Source organism: Orbicella franksi, chromosome 1 (assembly GCF_964199315.1).
Source record: "Orbicella franksi chromosome 1, jaOrbFran1.1, whole genome shotgun sequence".
NCBI classification, from domain to species: domain Eukaryota; kingdom Metazoa; phylum Cnidaria; class Anthozoa; order Scleractinia; family Merulinidae; genus Orbicella; species Orbicella franksi.
The window spans coordinates 22,243,362-22,262,695 of record NC_138145.1 but is presented as its reverse complement, the minus strand read 5'-3'; the positions used below and the strand labels follow the sequence as shown (position 1 = coordinate 22,262,695).

At 38.5% G+C, this 19,334-nt stretch overlaps 1 protein-coding gene, 3 non-coding genes and 1 pseudogene across 4 annotated transcripts; 2 read left to right on the top strand and 3 right to left on the bottom strand.

Moving 5' to 3' along the window:
* Nucleotides 1-683: 683 nt before the first annotated feature.
* Nucleotides 684-767, bottom strand: Trnal-cag (transfer RNA leucine (anticodon CAG)). Its single transcript has one exon. It is a non-coding gene; the product is annotated as a tRNA-Leu (tRNA).
* A 2,780-nt stretch (nucleotides 768-3,547) lies between these two features.
* On the top strand, nucleotides 3,548-6,775 carry LOC145488077 (octopamine receptor beta-2R-like). Its single transcript, XM_081466896.1, has one exon. It carries the CDS (start codon nucleotides 5,849-5,851, stop codon nucleotides 6,773-6,775), a length of 927 nt encoding a protein of 308 aa, XP_081323022.1. The 5' UTR covers nucleotides 3,548-5,848.
* A 1,168-nt stretch (nucleotides 6,776-7,943) lies between these two features.
* Trnal-cag (transfer RNA leucine (anticodon CAG)) lies at nucleotides 7,944-8,027 on the bottom strand. The gene has a single exon. It is a non-coding gene; the product is annotated as a tRNA-Leu (tRNA).
* Nucleotides 8,028-16,211: 8,184 nt separating this feature from the next.
* On the top strand, nucleotides 16,212-17,920 carry LOC145483789 (octopamine receptor beta-2R-like; annotated as a pseudogene).
* Nucleotides 17,921-18,995: 1,075 nt separating this feature from the next.
* Trnal-cag (transfer RNA leucine (anticodon CAG)) lies at nucleotides 18,996-19,079 on the bottom strand. The gene has a single exon. It is a non-coding gene; the product is annotated as a tRNA-Leu (tRNA).
* Between the last annotated feature and the right edge of the window lie 255 nt (nucleotides 19,080-19,334).

Below are 19,334 nucleotides of genomic sequence, written 5' to 3'. Positions count from 1 at the left end.
AATCTAGTCTTGTTTCTTGGCGGGAAACCTAGAGGTGGATTGTTTGTGAACTTTTACTCTATAAATAAATAAACAAAGATGTCTAAATGGCGAACAAAAAAGGCCTGAAAGCTACAACTACCCCCGTTTTGCTCCCAATACAAAAATACAAAATCTTGTCAAGATGCCCATCAATAACTTTATTGAGTAGGATCGGCTGGTCTGGGTTTTTCGCTCAAGTTCAAATAGACGTCCAAAACCTTTAGGTTGCTTTAAATTTTGACAACATGCATTAGTGCTAACCAAGGGAGGATGAAGGATGAGAGAGGTTATCCCTCATATAGATCTTATTCTCAAGGAAATCTCTGTCAAATTATTTTTAGACATGGTATCTAGTCCTCCCGCGGATAAATTTACCAGGTGCGTTAGTTGTTTTCGTTGAGGACGAAAATGCGTGCACAGCCGCTTGGGATGTCTATATAAGTAAAATTTGTGTCATAGGATTAGCTGTTTCTGGACACTGCTGGGATTTCGGAAGCCGGGAATGAGCTAAAAATAACTTAGGAAGGATTGATTCAGGAATAAGGCCGATATGGAAGATGTACTCTGTTACCCTTTATGCTCTCTTGATGCTAACGTGTTGTCATCGATTTCGCCTGACTTTGTCAAAATTAAAACATCTCGAAGGAAAAATAAAATAATATTGTCAGAAGTGGGATTCGAACCCACGCCTACACGAGTAGACTGCGACCTGAACGCAGCGCCTTAGGCCGCTCGGCCATCCTGACCAGCCGTTATGTTTCTTTTTCAAATATCTCTTTATTTAAGTTATACAAACGAACTAGGTTATCAAGACACGACAGTGTGATAATTTGTTAAATTCAAAAGAAGTTCAAAACGTCAAGTAACAAGGCCGTATTACTGGCACCATTAAGGGAACATGTAATAATGATAAGTATTTTATAGACAACTATTTTCATCACCCATTTTTTTAATGGATAAAGTTTTCCTTCCAGCTCGTGTAAATATCGTAAACTAAGTCTTATTATCGCAAATGGCCTTTTAAATAATAACCTTTTTACAATTGTCTTATTTAATTGATAAATTAGAGGCAGGTTCACAGTAGCTCATGAACCTTCCCATATTTATACTCGCATTGATAAATAAAAAATGATGATGATGACCATGTTGACGTTAATGTTGACGATGACGATGGTGATGACGTTGAAAATGACGATAACGATTATCGTGATGACAATGATCATAAAAAGCGTGCAAAGAAGGTTTTAAGAAAGGGTAGATAAGGAAAGTTATTAAGGGGTGGTAAATTTAAAACTTACACGCAGATTTCATGCTTGAATAATTTTTCTTGATGGTGAAATATCTTTTCTACACTTCAATGTAAGAATTATTTTATGAGTTTTTCGTCCAATTTCCTCACGCACGACCCTGTATTATTTCCCACATCTGGCCGCGTAATTCTTTTTTGATCCGTCTTGGACCACAGGGACTTAGGGTTAGGGTTTTGAGGAAGATACGAGCTGTATTTTAAATCCAAATAGCACGCTTGGTTCTAAGATTTATATTATTTCCCTTTCAGTGAAAACTGGCTCTAGAATATAATGAGCGCACGCGAGCATCGTAGATGAGAGTGGTGTCGGTTGATATGTTACAAAGCTCAAAAACTTGTGTAGAATTGCATATTTTTGGTACGTGATCACCGATTGTTGAACATTTTGTAGTTACGTTAGTCTTTAGATTCTAAGGCCCGACTGTCTGCACAGTGAGTCTTATGACTTCAAGTCTAATTCTTATGACTTCATTAATAATTCATCAAGTTAAAACAAAGAAAATCACAACCGTGAAGGAGGTTTGGATATCCGGTCTTAATTATAGATTTTGACGATTTTACTTTTCCGTTTACTCCTTAGTCTTTGTTTCGATTGAGAAGATATATCAAACACTCGAGACAGTGTTTCATCGGCTATTCAAACACCTCGAATTTTGTCAAAAATACTCCGCTGCGTGTCGTGTTTTCAACTCTCTTCTCGGTGTTTGGGCATCCCGATGAAACAGTGTCTCTCGTGTTTGATATATTACTTATCGAGAATACTCGTAAGCTCCGAACAATACCCCATCGATGGTCATGTTTGGGTTTGTCCACTGGCCGTGGTCTGAATCTCCCAGAAAGATTCTGTTTACGTTTCTTGTTCTCTAAACGTTCTTTTTGCTGTTTTTTTTTTTTCAAGAACTTTCACCATGTCATTCACAAGAACTTTTTAGTTCGCTTCTGAAAGTCGCGTGAAAGTGTTTGGGTTAGTGTCCTATAAAAATGTTTAATCCTCCAAGGTCAGTTCGTCCCGTGTGGCCCACACATAGCTACCGATAGGCTACTTTAAAAGTGCGTTTGCATTTGTCAGTCAAGCGGTAGTAGTCCTCTAGTAGCAGTAGCAGTAGCAGTAGCAGTAGCAGTAGCAGTAGCAGTAGCAGTAGCAGTAGCAGTAGCAGTAGTAGTGGTAGCAGTAGCAGTAGCAGTAGCAATAGCAGTAGCAATAGCAGTAGCAGTAGCAGTAACAGTAGCAGTAGCAGTAACAGTAGCAGTAGCAGTAGCAGTAGCAGTAGCAGTAGCAGTAGCAGTAGCAGTAGCAGTAGCAGTAGCAGTAGCAGCAGCAGCAGCAGCAGTAGCAGCAGCAGCAGCAGTAGCAGTAGCAGCAGTAGTAGTGGTAGTAATAGTAGTAGTAGTTCCTGGAGTGGTAGAAGCAGTAGAAGTTAGACGGAGAACGTGCAAGACGGAAGTCCAAGAAATAAAAGCCCCAGAGACCAGAGCCTCCGTACCTCCTCGCTTGGACGACTGAGAGATTTCCCAGTATATGTATCAGATTGCGTGATTCGGTTCATGCACCTCAGTCGAAGACGCACTATTAATACTACAACGTGAATTTTTATCGAAAAGAAGAACTTGGCGAAAAACGTTTTACGAACAATTCTAATGCTTTCTTTGCAATCTGGTTGTAAATGTAAATGTAAATGTAAATAAAAATTTAATGTCAAACACAGGGAGTGCTTACATTGGAGTTTTACATTAGGCACGTCCTTTTGTTTCAGGAACGGGGTCCTCAATGCCAAGGGCAGAAATGCAGTGTCAAGGAAGGTTATGAGTTCCTCGAGAGTATACTTATTCAAATAGAATGTAACAAGCAAATTGCTTTGGTGTCAATCATCTATATCCCACAGTTTCCGAAGTTTTCAAACGGGAGATGAGTTGGTTGTTGGCTCCCTTTAAGTACGGGGTGAATATATTTTTTTCTCCATGGGAAAATATGTTATCTACACTTCAATGCAGGAGTTTTTATGGCTTTTTTGTCCAATTTCACCTTGCACACATGACTCTGTGTTACTTCCTACACCTACTACTACTTTTTATGATCCGTCCGTATTTTGAGGAAGATATGAGCTGTATTTTAAATTAGTAAGATTTTTTATTATTCCCCTGACAGGGAAAACGTCCTCTAAAATATAACAGCGAACGCGAGCGGGCGTGGATTAGACGGGAGATAAGAGTGGAGTAGGTTTATATATATCTGTTTGCGTGATTCTGTCCATACACCGTGAAGAAGCACTCAGCTGTTATTACAATGCTCATTTTTATCGAAAAGAAGAACTTGACGCAAAAACTATTGTAATGTTTGCATTAATTTTAGTACATTGTTTGCAATCTGGTGTTACATTAGGCACGTCCTTTTGTTTCAGAAACGGGATCCTCAAAGCCAAGGGCCGAAGAGCAGTATATCAAGTAAGGCAAGAAACGATAAGCTATCATCGTCTCTTGAGCAAGGCTACGAGTTACTCAACAGTACACTTATCCAAATAGCTTGTGGCGAGCAAATTGCTTTGGTGTCTATCACCTGAATCCCACAATTTACAAAATTTTCAAAATGGAGAAGAGTTGATTCTTGGCTCCCTTTGAGTGCGGGGTTTTTGCATTGGAATTAACAATTCATTACCATCGGACGGCGTGAGAACTGTGGGAATATATATGCTTCAATTTCTTTTCTTTTCCTTCCCTTAATACATGTACTTATACCACTCTCTTCTATAAACAACTAAAATGTCAAGATTTCCCCTTTCATTTGAGAGTAATAACATCAATGCAAGATCAGGAAATGCAGACGAGGGGATTCGATTTGAAGACTCTCAGTCACGAAGATCTGTTATGCCATCCTCTCAGGGATGTCCTCCTGAAAATTATTCGTACTCGCGTCGTTTATAATAAAACCACAGCGAAGCACATATCACCATAAAGCTAAAAAAAATGTAGAATCAGAAGAAATAATCATTTAAAAGATTTATCTTGTGGCTGGCGTGCGAAAGCCTTTAAATATAAAACTGACAATGTTTGCTGAAAACCGAATTACCTGCTTTTGAGTTCAAACGACCAAATAAATTTCGCAGTGTCAATCAGCAGGTGATGGACAACAAAAGCATGCGAACATTTGTCGATATTCTTATTAGTTGCTGAGGAAATCCATTTAGAATGTGTTGCTGATCTTAGTCACTCGAGAAAGCGTAGGAGGAAGACTACATTTGGAAAATTAAAAAAAGGAAAAATCAAAAAGCTCGACACACTTAGTTGGCGTATTTGAAATAGGATATATGAAATTCACACCTTTGAACAGCGGAATAATGTAATTAGAAGAAAGACTGTTGCAGTTAAATGCACAACTTAGTAGGTGCGAAAAAGCCTGAAAGAAAAAAAAACACTTTAGGCTATCGATAATCGAGGAATATTTTGGCCAAATTTCTGAAAAACATCTGTCTGTCAAATCTACAAACGTTATTAATTCGATTTCATCAGCTACTAAAGTGCTCAAAAGGTAAACTAGAGCGATGTGTGGATAATGTCTTTGATCACATAATCTAATGCTGCAAATCTATCTATATTATATTTTATGTAAAGCCTGCGTTTTCAGCTCCTAATGTTTTAAAAGCTTAACAGACCTCATCAAAGTGGGTTTCTCTGCGGTGCTGCAGTCGATCAATGAAATACAACTCAGCTCAGTGAGATCTCGCAAAGGCTCTTTGGAGAAATAGCACATCGAAACTTACTGGAAATATCATTTTGCCGCCGAGTCGTAGTCAAAGTGATTTGCAGTAATGGGGAAAGCGAGTTCCAACCCAAAGGATTTTGGTACGCGAAAAGCAAACGAAGCGCTAGCCAGTGAAAGGGAAGAACAGGCGGAGAAAACAAACTTTTGTCTCACTAGCGGCGAGTTCTTACTTCTTTCTGTAATGGAAGAATGAAGTTTACGGCGAAAAATCCACTAGGTGCTCCGCATTTATTTAGGATCATAATACCTTTAGGTATTCATTAACTCCCAGTTCCTCAAAGTAATTTTTCGCGATATCTCGCGGTCGTTAGAGCATTTTAAATTACAACTTCAGCTATATAATGAGCGAAGATCAATGTCGTAAAATTTGGCTTTTGAAGGTCAACCTAGGCAAGTTCAACTGGTTGTTGGTGAATCAGCCGATTTTCACGAGGGCAAGCGAGAAGCTGCTCTGCCTACGCAGTTGTTTCGCCAAAGTAATAAGGCCTCATTGACATATTATCCATCAGTCTGCGTCCTGGAGTTCACCCGGTCTCTTGTTTAAGTGTCATCATCTTGCCGTCGCGTCGCTAATTTATATACGTGTAATAAAGCTATAATATCACAGACTGAACATTGATGTCAAGAAAAGAGCTTCTAATTGAAACTGGAGGACGAGCAGGTGTTTTAAGAATATGTTGTTTTTCAAAAACGTTGGGAATCAATCAGCTTGTGTCTCAGTCTTGAACAAAAAAGATCACGAAATATCCACTGACTAGAAAATGGAAACCTGGTTCTGGATTCTTGGCTATTTTCTTTCAATGCTGACAATAACTGGAAATGGCTTCATTATCTTCCTTGTTTGCAGCAAACGGCGGCTTCGCACCAAAACCAATGCGTTTGTTATTTCGTTGGCAGTGGCGGATTTCTGCGTTGGGATGACCGCTGTGCCATCGTTATTCTTATCCAAGCAGGACCCTAAGGAGACTCACCCTGATGATGGGTTTTCAGCTGATGGGAAAGATTTTACGAGATGGTTCTTTATGGATGCGTCCGTGACGAATATGTGCACTCTGGTTCTGGACCGGTACATGGCCGTCGTTAAGCCTTTGAAATACTTAACTTTTATGAAGCGCCGCCGAGTCATTGAAATTATCTTCCTATCTTGGGCAATCCCAATCAGTTTCATTACGGTTGAATCATGTCTCTTACTTAGTCTTAAAATACCTGTTATGAGTGATATTTTCGTTTGGTTGGTTATGATATTTTATGAGTTCCTTCCATCTTTTATGTTAATATTCTGTTTTGCATCCATGGTAAGCGTTCTGTGCAAGCATGATCGAGCTGCGCGTTTACTGGCAAAACAGCTACGTTTTAACAATCACGCTTTGCGTAAACCTCAAGAAAAGACTGCAGTTAACATAATGGCTATTGTGATAGGCGTGTTCCTTGTGTGTTACGCAGTTCATTTACGCTGTGGATTTCAAATAGTCTTTAAGAACCACAATGACAAAATATGTGATCATGATCATTTGCAAGTACTTCTTGTAGTTTTGAACTCTGCTGTTAACCCTTTAGCTTATGCTTTGTTCAAAAGGGACATAAAGAAAGAGCTTAAAAGACTGACCTGTTTTGTGGTCCTACAACGGGGAAAATTTAGTGACTCAGAACGAAATGAGCGTTGTGCCACTCGTTCCGGAATCTTGTAAAAAGTCAAATGTAGTTGCATTGCTTATCCTTTGGCATATTAAAACATTTGCTCGCATATATAAAACACTAGTTATTCACTTAGAAATAGTGATTTTGATATTCCTACTTTTAATACTATAAACTACGGAAAACATCCTTTAAGATATCAAGGACCGCGCATATGGTCGAAACTAGATAATAAATTGAAAGGCTCTCTGAATATCGAATCATTCAAAAGGAACATCAGGAAAAAAGATCTCACGTCTTTTCGGTACAGCAACAATAATTGTTGTAACCTCTGTAATTCTTAAAGACTACCTATAACATGCCTACTGTTTTCATGTACTACTTATAAATACATTTTTGCAGATTGATTGTATATACACTTCTTTTTGTTTACTTATTTAATTGCAAATAACTTTAACTTTTTTTTGTTGTGTCCCCAATTAGCAGTTAATACTAAATACATTGACACTTCAATAAAGCTGTTATTTATTCATTTATATAATTTTGATGTCTTCTCTTCTTGCATTTTCGTTACTGCATTGATTCTGGGGTAGGATCCAATGGCAGCTATGTTAACCTCCCTCTGGTTGTGTAGGTCACGTGTCCAAGCAAACCATGTGCTCGCCAATTATCCTGATCGATCTAAGTTGGTTCGCTCAATTTTTGCCGAGTAAACAGCCAGAAAGCATTATGGTGCTATTTTTTGGGCAGGCAGAGAAGGCATAATATAGTATTTTAGATAAGGAACTTTACAAGTCATAACAGTAAAACTTAATGTAAAATAAGAAATGAAATGGTTGAGGCCAAGTACGTCTGCTTTTAGAAACCCAGAAAAGAACGTCAATTGTTCTTGGCGAGAGACGTTCTTTCCGAGGATTGCACCAGAAAATCTCTGTATTTCAGTCTATATCTCCACTTACTGCAGGGGCGTGCTTTATAATAACTGATACTAACTGTTATCTTTGTCGAATTTTGGCAACGAGGGTTAATAATTGTATCGCAAACTTGTGTCAGGCTGAATTTTAATACATCGAAATTGGTCCATTAATCTTGCAGGTGAGAATAAATTATCAAAGAGAGAAGTGAGAGAAATATCAAAAATTTATTCAATTACTGAATTCTTACATTTGTTTTCATCATTTCTCTATGTGATTTCTGCTACCTTTTAAAATAAAAGGATTTTGTCAGGAGTGGGATTCGAACCCACGCCTACATGAGTAGACTGCGACCTGAACGCAGCGCCTTAGACCGCTCGGCCATCCTGACTCATAGGTCACTCAAGATGAGTTTCTTTATTGTAATCAGATTCGGAATAGACCAATTGGAAGCTCTATTGTCTATCTATTGCCTAATGAATATAATCCACGTGACTGATTGATTTGATTATTATTGGCTGAAGACTCAACCCAATGGCGTTCGATTACACAACACGTACCCGACAGCTTTTAATGTGGCGTTAATAGTAATTTCTCACTGTATACCTATTACCACATCGCGTTAAACAAAGTTTTGAGGGGAGTCCGCGAAGTAAAACCAGGGAATTTTAATGAAGAGACAGCAAAGCATCATGCCCGCCCTGGGGCATAAAAGCATGGTGGAATTTGAGGGATTCAATCAAGTTCTGCGATGCGCTAATTATGTATGACGCGTGTTGATAGGTGCGCAATACGTGCCTATGTTTAGCCAGCGGAATTTTCAGGTGACCATCCGTATAGACTTGCCACAAGTCGACCTCATGAGTTTCCGGTTAGAATAGCTAAGCGAGCGAAGCAAACTGCGAGATTTTAGGCCGCGAAGCGCCCGTGCGAAGGTCACTAAACGGCCGATCCGAGCGAGCGAAAAGGTCGCGAGAGGTATAACGGGTCAGAAATAAACAAACGAAGGACTTTTCTGAAAGTCTACCGTCTGTTCGAAGAGAAGGTTTGGGTGAGCCTGATGTAAAAGCAACCGATTATATAAGCCCGATTTCTATCCAGAGGGGGTTGTGATTTCGACTGATACAATGCTAAAATGCTGGTTTCTCAAACTATATGGCAGACTTAAAAAAAGTCGTGGTTGTTCATCGTGGTGAAGTGCATTAATAATAAATTGCAATATTTTTTCTCACGATGTGGTCATTTGTGATGTAGATAGCGACTTTTGGATTGCATGCTGCTAGTCTTCTTCCACGACGTTTCTTTAGTGTAGTTACTTCATTTTTACGTTTAGGTGGGATTGCAGAGCTTTGTTTCTGCTTTTTGAATAGGTGACAAAACAACATAGAAGGTAGCCAAGAGAGAGCTGCTAGTATCTAGTTACATGCTTCTGCAATGCCATTGAAACGCTTGAGACTCAACTTGATCAATAAATCATCTTGTATTTAATGAGCAGTTTCTACTACGATTTTTGCTACTTGAGATTCATTTTCATGTCTTGCGCCTCGTGAATTATGTTTCTTAGCATGTTTTTGGAAGTGGTCCTGGAGGAGTACGTGCTTCTAAGTATAAAAAACGTAAATCGCAATTCGATAGCTGTTAACAATTACATTCAACAGTTTATTTGCTTTTTCTAAAATAAGTCCAAGTGTAATGGATAAATTAGGGAGCTTTTATGAATTCAGTTTATTTTCAAAACATTGAAACATTTCATATGCAAATTATGAAAATGGGCCTAAAGGAACTCTCGAATTTCATTGTTTGATCTTAAAAGTGTACTTTACTGTCTTTATTGTCTTATTGACAGCTGCTGACATAAAACACACGAAAACGTTAACCTTGATCCAAAATAAAAAGGCCAGCATATCAACCCCTTGATTTTTAAGAAAATGGCTCTTATCATTTTTGCTTTCTTCAGTAGCTGGAAATGATTAATAATAAAAAAATATGCTGCTAGGCTGTCGACTAGATGAACGACCATGATGTGCTCTCTTTCATTGGTATACGATCAACACATGGCCACATGGGTGGGATTTCTGTTTGCCTCTTTAACGCGCGCTTGTCTTTTTGAGGTGGCGTTCTCTTTTCAAACCGGCCAGAGGAAGTCAATGCTGGCTTCTAAATGTGTGGATAAGTAATTTTAAAAGTTAAGAATATTTATTAAAGTGTCAAACCATATTTTAAGTTAGGTTGTGATAACGTTGCTGTTTTCTGCATGTGTTACCGAAAATGGTACAAGTAAAAGTTTTCAGTTGGCCTAGAGGAACTCTCGAATTTCACTGTTTGATCTTAAAAGTGTACTTTATTGGAAGAACACAAACTATTGAACGTCTCCTAGTTCAGGAAATGACACGCTTTCCAATTTTTCCAAACAGACGCCAAATAGAGTTTCATACTTAGTCAAGTTGTGCGAAATTCAAGCATGCTGTATAAAACATAATTGCATGTTAAATAAGTAATTTTAAAAGTCAGAACAGGTAGCATAAAGTGGAAGGATACGTGAACTGCAACAGCTTCTTTTCAAGTTTAATGTTAACCTTACAAACAAGGTTGTCAGTGCATTTTTGAACACTAGAAGAGGAGTTCAATGGGTTCTTTAATATAAAAAAAATCATTCTAGAACAGCATTTGTAAACTAAGCCGGTCTTTTTCGACATTTTATGCACTTCTTCCTACGTTCTTCCTACGCACTTGTAAGATATAAATAAACATTGTTAACCAATAAGTTCAGTTAATGCTCCAATTTAGTGTCATTTTGTTTTTCTCCTTTCTTCTCAACAACACTCTACGGTTATGTAAACGAAACTGTGTTTTTCATATTCAGATATGTGTAACACCGGCAAAAAAATAACAATGAAGCGTCAGCTGCTTTCCTTGTGTGGACAAGATCACTTAACGACTTGTGTTGTTTACTCCTCCTCAGCTGGCAGAGAGCTGATTATCATAACATGCTAAAACGCGAAATTCTGTCCTCCATAATCATATCGTAAGAGTTAACAGAAATAATGTCCTAATCAAATCACTCTTTCAGCTGCTTACATTAGTTCTTAGACAAGAAAACGTTGCCAAGCTTCCTATCAAAGTTTGGAAGACTAAATAACACCGACTAATTGTCAGAGAGGCTACCTCGAGGTCACCACACCGAAAATTGACTGAGCCCGCAGTTGCTCATTTGAGGTGTTGCTAAGTAACATAACCCATTACTCAGTCAGTCAATAGTACAGACTACTCGGATAAAAGTGCTTTCGAGTTCTCCCAACATTTACTATCATTCTTTCCGTATATGTCTAATTAGTTTAATAGGCTTCTTCGCACTTTTCAGCCTTGTTTAAAAGCTATGGAAGGCTTATATTCGTTGTTCTAACTAAGAATTTCTTTGTTTGCAGTCTTATCATATGTCTCAGTTACTACGCGCGCTGTTATTGGTCAATTTAGCGGGCCTTATTATACTCTACGGCCCACTAAAATTTGAAGCTGTTTTGGTCGTGCTTCTGAAGGTCGCGTAATTTATCGTCAAGCTTTGTTAACTTAAATGACAAATAGACGTCCAAAACGTTTAACTTGCTTTAAATTTTGACAACATGCATTAGTGCTAACCAAGGGAGGATGAAGGATGAGAGAGGTTATCCCACATATAGACCTTATTCTCAAGGAAATCTCTGTCAAATTATTTTTAGACATGGTATCTAGTCCTCCCGCGGATAAATTTACCAGGTGCGTTAGTTGTTTTCGTTGAGGACGAAAATGCGTGCACAGCCGCTTGGGATGTCTATATAAGTAAAATTCGCGTCATAGGATTAGCTGTTTCTGGACACTGCTGGGATTTCGGAAGCCGGGAGTGAGCTAAAAATAACTTAAGAAGGATTGATTCAGGAATAGGGCCTATATGGGAGATGTACTCTGTTACCCTCTATGCTCTCTTAGTGCTAACGTGTTGTCATCGATTTCGCCTGACTTTGTCAAAATTAAAACATCTCGAAGGAAAAATAAAATAAAATTGTCAGAAGTGGGATTCAAACCCACGCCTACACGAGTAGACTGCGACCTGAACGCAGCGCCTTAGATCGCTCGACCATCCTGACCAGACGTTATGTTTCTTTTTCAAATCTCCCTTTATTTAAGTTATACAAACGAAGTAGGTTATCAAGACACGACAGTGTGATAATTTAGTAAATTCAAAAGAAGTTCAAAACGTCAAGTAACAAGGCCATATTACTGGCACCAGATAACGTTCATTAAGGGAACATGTGTTACATGTAATAGTGATAAGTATTTTATAGACAACTATTTTCATCACACATTTTTTTAATGAATAAAGTTTTCCTTCCAGCTCGTGTAAATATAGTAAACTAAGTCTTATTATCGTAAATGGCCTTTTAAATAATAACCTTTTTACAGTTGTCTTATTTAATTGATAAATTAGAGGCAGGTTCACAGTAGCTCACGAACTTCCCATATTTATACTCGCATTGATAAATAAAGAATGATGATGATGATGATGACGTTGACGTTAATGTTGACGATGACGATGGTGATGACGTTGAAATGACGATAACGATTATCGTGGTGATAATGATCATAAAAAGCGTGCAAAGAAGGTTTAAGAGAGGGTAGATAAGGAAAGTTATGAAGGGGTGGTAAATTTTAAACTTACACGCAGATTTCATGCTTGAATAAATTTTTCTCGATGGTGAAATACCTGTTCTACACTTCAATGCAAGAATTGTTTTTCGTCCAATTTCCTCTTGCACGACACTGTATTATTTCCCACACCTGCCCGCATAATTCTTTTTTGATCCGTCTTGGACCACAGGGACTTAGGGTTAGGGTTTTGGGGAAGATACGAGCTGTATTTTAAATCCAAATAGCACGCTTGGTTCTAAGATTTATATTATTTCCCTTTCAGTGAAAACTGGCTCTAGAATATAATGAGCGCACGCGAGCATCGTAGATGAGAGTGGTGTCGGTTGATATGTTACAAAGCTCAAAAACTTGTGTAGAATTGCATATTTTTGGTACGTGATCACCGATTGTTGAACATTTTGTAGTTACGTTAGTCTTTAGATTCTAAGGCCCGACTGTCTGCACAGTGAGTCTTATGACTTCAAGTCTAATTCTTATGACTTCATTAATAATTCATCAAGTTAAAACAAAGAAAATCACAACCGTGAAGGAGGTTTGGATATCCGGTCTTAATTATAGATTTTGACGATTTTACTTTTCCGTTTACTCCTTAGTCTTTGTTTCGATTGAGAAGATATATCAAACACTCGAGACAGTGTTTCATCGGCTATTCAAACACCTCGAATTTTGTCAAAAATACTCCGCTGCGTGTCGTGTTTTCAACTCTCTTCTCGGTGTTTGGGCATCCCGATGAAACAGTGTCTCTCGTGTTTGATATATTACTTATCGAGAATACTCGTAAGCTCCGAACAATACCCCATCGATGGTCATGTTTGGGTTTGTCCACTGGCCGTGGTCTGAATCTCCCAGAAAGATTCTGTTTACGTTTCTTGTTCTCTAAACGTTCTTTTTACTGTTTTTTTTTTTTCCAAGAACTTTTGGTTTGTTTCAAGAACTTTCACCATGTCATTCACAAGAACTTTTTAGTTCGCTTCTGAAAGTCGCGTGAAAGTGTTTGGGTTAGTGTCCTGTAAAGATGTTTAATCCTCCAAGCTCAGTTCGTCCCGTGTGGCCCACACATAGCTACCGATAGGCTATTTTAAAAGTGCGTTTGCATCTGTCAGTCAAGCGGTAGTAGTCCTCTAGTAGCAGTAGCAGTAGCAGTAGCAGTAGTAGTGGTAGCAGTAGCAGTAGCAGTAGCAATAGCAGTAGCGGTAGCAGTAGCAGTAGCAGTAGCAGTAGCAGTAGCAGTAGCAGTAGCAGTAGCAGTAGCAGTAGCAGTAACAGTAGCAGTAGCAGTAGCATTAGCAGTAGCAGTAGCAGTAGCAGCAGCAGCAGCAGTAGCAGTAGCAGCAGCAGCAGTAGCAGTAGCAGCAGCAGCAGCAGTAGCAGAGCAGCAGTAGTAGTGGCAGTAATAGTAGTAGTAGTTCCTTGAGTCGGTAGAAGCAATAGAAGTTAGACGGAGAACGTGCAAGACGGAAGTCCAAGAAATAAAAGCCCCAGAGACCAGAGCCTCCGCACCTCCTCGCTTGGACGACTGAGAGATTTCCCAGTATATACATCAGATTGCGTGATTCGGTTCATGCACCTCGAAGACGCAATATTTAAAATACTACAACGTGAATTTTTATCGAAAAGAAGAACTTGGAAAAAAACGTTTAACGAACAATTCTAATGCTTTCTTTGCAATCTGGTTGTAAATGTAAATGTAAATGTAAATGCAAATTTAATGTCAAACACAGGGAGTGCTTACATTAGAGTTTTACATTAGGCACGTCCTTTTGTTTTAGGAACGGGATCCTCAATGCCAAGGGCAGAAATGCAGTGTCAAGGAAGGTTAAGAGTTCCTCGAGAGTATACTTATTCAAATAGAATGTAAGAAGCAAATTGCTTTGGTGTCAATCATCTATATCCCACAATTTCCGAAGTTTTCAAACGGGAGATGAGTTGGTTGTTGGCTCCCTTTAAGCGCGGGGTGAATATATTTTTTTCTCCATGGGAAAATATCTTATCTACACTTCAGGAATTTTTATGGCTTTTTTGTCCAATTTCACCTTGCACACATGGCTCTGTGTTACTTCCTACACCTACTACTACTTTTTATGATCCGTCCTGGACCACAAGGATTATTTTAAGGAAGATATGAGCTGTATTTTAAATCAGTAAGATTTTTTAATATTCCCCTGACAGGGAAAACTTCCACTAAAATGTAACAGCGAACGCGAGCGGACGTAGATTAGACGAGAGATAAGAGTGGAGTAGGTTTATATATATCTGTTTGCGTGATTCAGCTCATGCATCGTGAAGAAGCACTCAGCTGTTATTACGATGCTCATTTTTATCGAAAAGAAGAACTTGACGCAAAAACTATTGTAATGTTTGCATTAATTTTAGAGCATTGTTTGCAATCTGGTTTTACATTGGGCACGTCCTTTTGTTTCAGGAACGGGATCCTCAAAGCCAAGGGCCGAAGAGCAGTATATCAAGTAAGGCATGCGCAAGAAACGATGAGCTATCATCGTCTCTTGAGCAAGGCTACGGGTTACTCAACAGCACACTTATCCAAATAGCTTGTGGCAAGCAAATTGCTTTGGTGTCAATCACCTGAATCCCACAATTTACAAAATTTTCAAAAGGGAGAAGAGTCGATTCTTCGTTCCCTTTGAATGCGGGGTTTTTGCATTGGAATTAAAAATTCGTTGCCATCCGACGGTGTGAGAACTGTGGGAATATATTTGCTTCAATTTCTTTTCTTTTCCTTCCCTTAATACATGTACTTATACCACTCTCATCTAAAAACAACTAAAATGTCAAGATTTCCCCTTTCATTTGAGAGGAATAACATTAATACAAGATCAGGAAATGTAGACGAGAGGATTCGATTTTAAGACTCTCAGTCACGAAGATCTGTTATGCCATCCTCTCAGGGATGTCCTCCTGAAAATTATTCGTACTCGCGTCGTTTATGATAAAACTACAAAGAGGCACATATCACCATAAAGCCAACAAAATGTAGAATCAGAAGAAATAATCATTGAAAAGATTTATCTAATGGCTGGCGTACGAAAGCCTTTAAATATAAAACTGACAACGTTTAATGTAAAACCGAATTACCTGCCTTCGAGTTCGCACTAACGACCAAATAAATTTCGCAGTGTCAATCAGCAGGTGATGGACAACAAAAGCATGCGAACATTTGTCGATATTCTTATTAGTTGCTGAGGAAATCCATTTAGAATGTGTTGCTGATCTTAGTCACTCGAGAAAGCGTAGGAGGAAGACTACATTAGGAAAATTAAAAAAAGGAAAAATCAAAAAGCTCGACACACTTAGTTGGCATATTTGAAATAGGATATATGAAATTCACACCTTTGAACAGCGGAATAATGTAATTAGAAGAAAGACTGTCGTAGTTAATGCACAACTAAGTAGGTGCGAAAAAGCCTGAAAGAAAAAAACCACTTTAGCGTATTAATAATCGAGGAATATTTTGGCCACATTTCTGAAAAAACATCCGTCTGTCAAATCTACAAACGCTATTAATTCGGTTTCATCAGCTACTAAAGTGCTCAATGGGTAAAATAGAGCGATGTGTAGATAATGTCTTCGACCAAATAATCTAACTCTGCAAATCTATATATATATATGTATTTTATGTAAAGCCTGCGTTTTCAGCTCCTAATGTTTTAAAAGCTTAACAGACCTCATCAAAGTGGGTTTCTTTGGGGTGCTGCAGCCGACCAATGAAATACAACTCAGCTCAGCGAGATCTCGCAAAGGCTCTTTGGAGAAATAGCACATCAAAACTTACTGGAAATATCATTTTGCCGCCAAGTCGTAGTCATTTTGCCGCCAAGTGATTTGCAGTAATGGGGAAAGCGAGTTCCAACCCAAAGGATTTTGGTACGCGAAAAGCAAACGAAGCGCTAGCCAGTGAAAGGGAAGAACAGGCGGAGAAAACAAACTTTTGTCTCACTAGCGGCGAGTTCTTACTTCTTTCTTTCATCGAAGAATGAAGTTTACGGCGAAAAATCCACTAGGTGCTCCGCATTTATTTAGGATCATAATACCTTTAGGTATTCATTAACTCCCAGTTCCTCAAAGCAATTTTTCGCGATATCTCGCGGTCGTTAGAGTATTTTAAATTACAACTTTAGCTATATAATGAGCTAAGATCAATGTCGTAAAATTTGGCTTTTGAAAGTCAACCTAGGCAAGTTCAACTGGTTGTTGGTGAATCAGCCGATTTTCACGAGGGCAAGCGAGAAGCTGTTCTGCCTACGCAGTTGTTTCGCCAAAGTAATAAGGCCTCATTGACATATTTTCCATCAGTCTGCGTTCTGGAGTTCACCCGGTCTCTTGTTTGAGTGTCATCACCTTGCCGTCGCGTCGCTAATTTATATACGTGTAATAAAGCTATAATATCACAGACTGAACATTGATGTCAAGAAAAGAGCTTCTAATTGAAACTGGAGGACGAGCAGGTGTTTTAAGAATATGTTGTTTTTCAAAAACGTTGGGAATCAATCAGCTTGTGTCTCAGTCTTGAACAAAAAGATCACGAAATATCCACTGATTAGAAAATGGAAACCTGGTTCTGGATTCTTGGCTATTTTCTTTCAATGCTGACAATAACTGGAAATGGCTTCATTATCTTCCTTGTTTGCAACAAACGGCGGCTTCGCACCAAAACCAATACGTTTGTTATTTCGTTGGCAGTGGCGGATTTCTGCGTTGGGATGACCGCTGTGCCATCGTTATTCTTATCCAAGCAGGACCCTAAGGAGACTCACCCAGATGATGGGTTTTCAGCTGATGGGAAAGATTTTACGAGATGGTTCTTTATGGATGGTCCGTGACGAATATGTGCACTCTGGTTCTGGACCGGTACATGGCCGTCGTTAAGCCTTTGAAATACTTAACTTTTATGAAGCGCCGCCGAGTCGTTGAAATTATCTTCCTATCTTGGGCAATCCCAGTCGGTTTCATTACGGTTGAATCATGTCTCTTACTTAGTCTTAAAATACCTGTTATGAGTGATATTTTCGTTTGGTTGGTTATGATATTTTATGAGTTCCTTCCATCTTTTATGTTAATATTCTGTTTTGCATCCATGGTAAGCGTTCTGTGCAAGCATGATCGAGCTGCGCGTTTACTGGCAAAACAGCTACGTTTTAACAATCACGCTTTGCGTAAACCTCAAGAAAAGACTGCAGTTAACATAATGGCTATTGTGATAGGCGTGTTCCTTGTGTGTTACGCGGTTCATTTACGCTGTGGCTTTCAAATAGTCTTTAAGAACCACAGTGACAAACTATGTGATCACGATCATGTGCAAGTACTTCTTGTAGTTTTGAACTCTGCTGTTAACCCTTTAGCTTATGCTTTGTTCAAAAGGGACATAAAGAAAGAGCTTAAAAGACTGACCTGTTTTGTGGTCCTACAACGGGGAAAATTTAGTGACTCAGAACGAAATGAGCGTTATGCCACTCGTTCCGGAATCTTGTAAAAAGTCAAATGTAGTTGCATTGCTTATCCCTTGGCATATTAAAACATTTACAAGATATATAAAACATTTGCTCGCATATATGAAACACTAGTTATTCACTTAGAAATAGTGATTTTGATATCCCTACTTTTAATACTATAAACTATGGAAAACATCCTCTAAGGTATCAAGGACTGCGCATATGGTCGAAACTAGATAATAAATTGAAAGGCTCTCTGAATATCGAAGCATCCAAAAGGAACATTAGGAAAAAAGACCTCACGTCTTTTCTGTAAACCAACAATAATTGTTGTAACCTCTGTAATTCTTAAAGACTACCTATAACATGCCTACTGTTTTCATGTACTGCTTATAAATACATTTTTGCGAATTGATTGTATATACACTTCTTTTTTTTTACTTATTTAATTGCAAATAATTTTAACTTTTTTTTTTGTTGTGTCCCCAATTAGTAGTTAATACTAAATACATTGACACTTCAATATAGCTGTTATTTATTCATTTATATAATTTTAATGTCTTCTCTTCTTGCATTTTCGTTACTGCATTGATTCTGGGGTAGGATCCAATGGTAGTTACGTTAACCTCCCTCTGGTTGTGTAGGTCACGTGTCCAAGCAAACCATGTGCTCGCCAATTATCCTGATCTATCTAAGTTGGTGCGCTCAATTTTTTCCGAGTAAACAGCCAGAAAGCATTATGGTGCTATTTTTTGGGCAGGCAGAGAAGGCATAAAATGGTATTTTAGATAAGGAACTTTACAAGTCATAACAATAAGACTTAATGTAAAATAATGAATGAAATGGTTAAGGCCAAGTACGTCTGCTTTTAGAAACGCAGAAAAGAACGTCAATTGTTCTTGGCGAGAGACGTTCTTTACGAGGATTGCACCAGATAGTCTGTGTTTCAGCCTATATCTCCACTTACAGCAGGGGCTTGTTTTATGATAACTAATACTAACTGTTATCTTTGTCGAATTTTGGCAACCAGGGTTAATAATTGTATCGCAAATTTGTGTTAGGCTAAATTTTAATACATCGAACTTGGTCCATTAATCTTGCAGGTGAGAATAAATTATCAAAGAGAGAAGTGAGAGAAATATCAAAAACTTATTCAAGTACTGAATTCTTACATTTCTTTTCATCATTTTTCTATGTGATTTCTACTACCTTTTAAAATAAAAGGATTTTGTCAGGAGTGGGATTCGAACCCACGCCTACATGAGTAGACTGCGACCTGAACGCAGCGCCTTAGACCGCTCGGCCATCCTGACTCATAGGTCACTCAAGATGAGTTTCTTTATTGTAATCAGATTCGGAATAGACCAATTGGAAGCTCTATTGTCTATCTATTGCCTAATGAATATAATCCACGTGACTGATTGATTTGATTATTATTGGCTGAAGACTCAACCCAATGGCGTTCGATTGCACAACGCATACCCGACAGCTTTTAATGTGGCGTTAATAGTAATTCCTCCCTGTATACCTATTACCACATCGCATTAAACTAAGTTTTGAGGGGAGTC